General features: G+C 65.5%; 1 protein-coding gene across 1 annotated transcript; it reads left to right on the top strand.

Moving 5' to 3' along the window:
- Positions 1–263: 263 nt before the first annotated feature.
- Positions 264–2,925, top strand: MNEG_15445 (succinate-semialdehyde dehydrogenase (NADP+); the record flags this gene model as incomplete). Its single annotated transcript, XM_014036084.1, has 7 exons — positions 264–434; positions 707–857; positions 1,359–1,450; positions 1,765–1,923; positions 2,102–2,173; positions 2,346–2,396; positions 2,732–2,925. Coding segments are annotated over 7 exons (890 nt in total), but the record flags the coding sequence as incomplete, so codon positions are not given.
- Positions 2,926–3,305: the final 380 nt, after the last annotated feature.

The raw sequence follows: 3,305 nt of genomic DNA, 5'->3' as shown, positions 1-3,305 counted from the left end.
GGTTGGGAGGATGGGGGTGCGTGGCGGCGCATGAATTGGAACACCCGTGGCGTGTGATGGCGGCGAGGGCGGCCGGCGGCCGCAGCAAGGCCCACGAGCTGCGTCGTCGCAATTCGTGAAAGGGAGGCCGACACAACATCTCGCGGCTGCGGGGCGGTGGCGGGAAACGGCGAGACCGGGCGTCGCCAGACCTTGCCTGCGTGCGCCACGCGTGAGTTTCGACCCACTCCCATGGGCACTGTTGTGGCTGTCTATCTGTCTTCATGCGCAGGCTGGACTCGATCGACTGGTCGGCTTCGGAGTGCCGCCGGATCTCTGGGTCCGTGCTGGAGACGACGAGCCGCGACCGGCGCATGTTGGTTCTGAAGCAGCCTGTGGGGGTGGTGGCGGCCATCACGCCCTGGAACTTTCCCATGAGCATGATCACGCGCAAGGTGTGGTCTCATCTTTTTCAATGTTTATGCCTTATGCCTGCACTGACCATTCGTATCTGGTTTTATGCCTCCACACTTGATTTGAGCAAAGTTTGGGGTGCAATATGAGCCTAGTGGGTGGTGAGGGTTTCGGGTGCAGGAGCACGGCAACAGGTGCTTCAAATGTTGTGTCTGCACGCAGCGGCGATAATGAGCCCCGCGCACTCGCACACTTGTGCACCGATTGTGGCGCCTTGTTTTCGCACCCATCCTCACCCTTGCCCTTCGGGCAGGTGGCCCCCGCCCTGGCCGCGGGCTGCACCGTGGTGCTGAAGCCGTCAGAGCAGACGCCCCTCACAGCCCTGGCGCTCGCTGAGCTGGCGGAGCGCGCGGGGCTGCCCGACGGCGCTCTCAACATTGTGATGGGGGACGCCGCAGCCATAGGTGGGGGGGGGGGGCTCGCGCCTTGCTGGGCTTGCGGTCAGCGCTGGGAGCCCTGGGGGCCTTGGTGTGTGCGTGCTGGTGCGTGCAGGGCTTCGGAGCAGTTCTCTTTGGACGGCGGTGCCCACGGCGTCGCGGATTGGGATGGGCGGTGCAATGCAGCTGGCTGAGCGAGTTGGGCGCGGCCACCCTTCTGGCGGTGATGGCGCGTTGTTCGGCGGCGGCAGGGCGCCACGTAATGGAGCCCCTTTCGCCAAACAAAGGTCTTGGCGCCATGCGCGCGACCGGCCCCAGCCGCCCCCACCAGCCTGCTGCTGGCTGGGCCTACCATTTGCGCGCCTCCCCTCCTCCTCGACGCCCCTGCCACGCCTGACGCGCCACTCCCACCACGGCTACTCCCTCGCCGCCGCACCCCGCCCTGAGGCAAGCTGAACGCCAAAAAAAGCCCCTAACCGCCCCTGGCGCCTCCCAACTTCCCCCTTGCCCCCTCCCCTCGACCCAAAGGCCAGACCATGATGGCCAGCGAGGAGGTCAGGAAGATCGGGTTCACCGGGTCCACCGCCGTGGGCAAGACGCTCATGGCGCAGGCCGCAAACGTGAGGCGCGGCCGCGGCGCGGCACAACTCTGTCAGACCCGGCCTGAGCTCGCCACGGGGCGCGGCAGCCGTATGTTGCACCGCCACGCGGGGCCTCGGGGCCAAAATGGGGCTGCCAGGGTGGCTGGCACTGGGTTTGACTAGTTTGACGTTGCGGCAGCATCAGCATCTTGAGCTGCTTGCTTCGGCTGGGAACGCATCGTGCCAAGTAGCAACGCCAATCGACCCACCAACCAGTTGACCAGGCAGCCGCTGCACCCGCAAGCCTCAAAGAATCGTCTGCGCCCGCCGCCGGACTGCCTGCTCCGCCGCAGACCGTGAAGCGCGTGTCCCTGGAGCTGGGTGGCAACGCGCCCTTCCTGGTGATGGAGGACGCTGACCTGGCGCTGGCGGCCAAGGGGGTGGTTGCCAGCGCGCTGCGCAACAGCGGGCAGACCTGCATCTGCGCCAACAGGGTGCTGGTGCACGACAAGGTGCGGCGCGCGGGTTTCGGGGGGAACCGCGAGAGTGTGTGTGTGTGTGTATGTGTGTGTGTGTGTGTATGTGTGTGTGTGTGTTGTTAGCGGGTGCATGTGACTGCCGGGGTTCAAGGTTTAGGGTTTTGGGTTTAGGGTTTAGCGACAGGGTTAGGGTTTGCGTTTTACGCCAAAGAGCAGCCGCTCTATGGGCTATGCCGTGTCGCTGGCCCCTTGCGCGCCACTGGCGTCGCGCAACAGCCTGGCGGTGCGTCGCCGCTCTTTGTTTCTTGCAGTGCACCGGAAAGCACCTAACGTTGCGCACACCTGGCGGCTCAACATGCACCGACACTTGAAACAGACACCACAAACACGACCACAAGCGCTCAGACACCTCCCAATCAACACCACCTCCACCCACCTCCCCCCATCCACCCCAGGTGTATGACGCGTTCTCGCAGCGCGTGGCTGACATTGTGGCGGGCCTCAAGGTTGGGGACGGCTTCGCGCCAGACACCACGCACGGGCCGCTCATCAACAAAGCAGGCAAGCGAGACCAAAGCTCACACCTCGCCCGCGCACGCCCCCTAGGGTGAGAGGTTGGTTGCGACAGCCATCCTCTCACCCTGCAGCGCCGCCGCTCTGCCTCTTGACAGCCACTTGTCTCGCGGCGAATCGTATTGGCTTGCCAGCTCGCGGAGGGATGACGGCATGCAGCGGCTGTCGCGGCAGGGGCGGCGCGCTGTGTACTGCAATCAGTCCCAAGCTGCTTGCTTGGCGCTAGCAGCAGCAATCTCCCGTTTCAACACCCCAATGCGCCATCAAGCGCAATGTCCCGCGACATCCTTCCCTCATTCCGCCACCCGCAGCTGTGGAGAAGGTGGTGACGCATTGCAGTGACGCGGTGTCGAAGGGCGCGCGCGTGCTGGCAGGCGGCGGCCCGCCAGAGGGCCTGCCGGAGCGGCTGGCGGGCGGCAACTTCTTCTCACCCACGGTGCTGGCCGACGCGACCATCGACATGTGAGGGGGGCCGGGGCCGGCGCGGATGATGTCAGGGTGACGTCACCTTGAACAGCGGCAACGGAGCGTCGCGGCTGGTGCCAGCCGTACAATTGCTTGTACTGGGGTGCCTGCGGCCAGGGAGTGGTGGGGTGCCTGTCCGCGTGGTGTGACTTGTTTCGGATTTTGGCCCTCACCCGCAAGGCCCCTCTTCTGGTTTGCTGCTGCTGGTGTCACCGACTCCCAAAACCTCGTACCTTGTGTGACGCGCCGCCCCCTCAGGCGCCTGTTCCGTGAGGAGACGTTTGGCCCCCTGGTGCCGCTGTTCCGCTTCAAGAGCGATGACGAGGCGGTGGCCCTGGCCAACGACACCGAGTACGGTGAGGGGCGCGCGGGGGAGG

The sequence above is a fragment of the Monoraphidium neglectum genome (assembly GCF_000611645.1).
Source record: "Monoraphidium neglectum strain SAG 48.87 unplaced genomic scaffold scaffold05335, whole genome shotgun sequence".
NCBI lineage: Eukaryota > Viridiplantae > Chlorophyta > Chlorophyceae > Sphaeropleales > Selenastraceae > Monoraphidium > Monoraphidium neglectum.
This window is presented reverse-complemented; position numbering and strand designations above follow the sequence as displayed.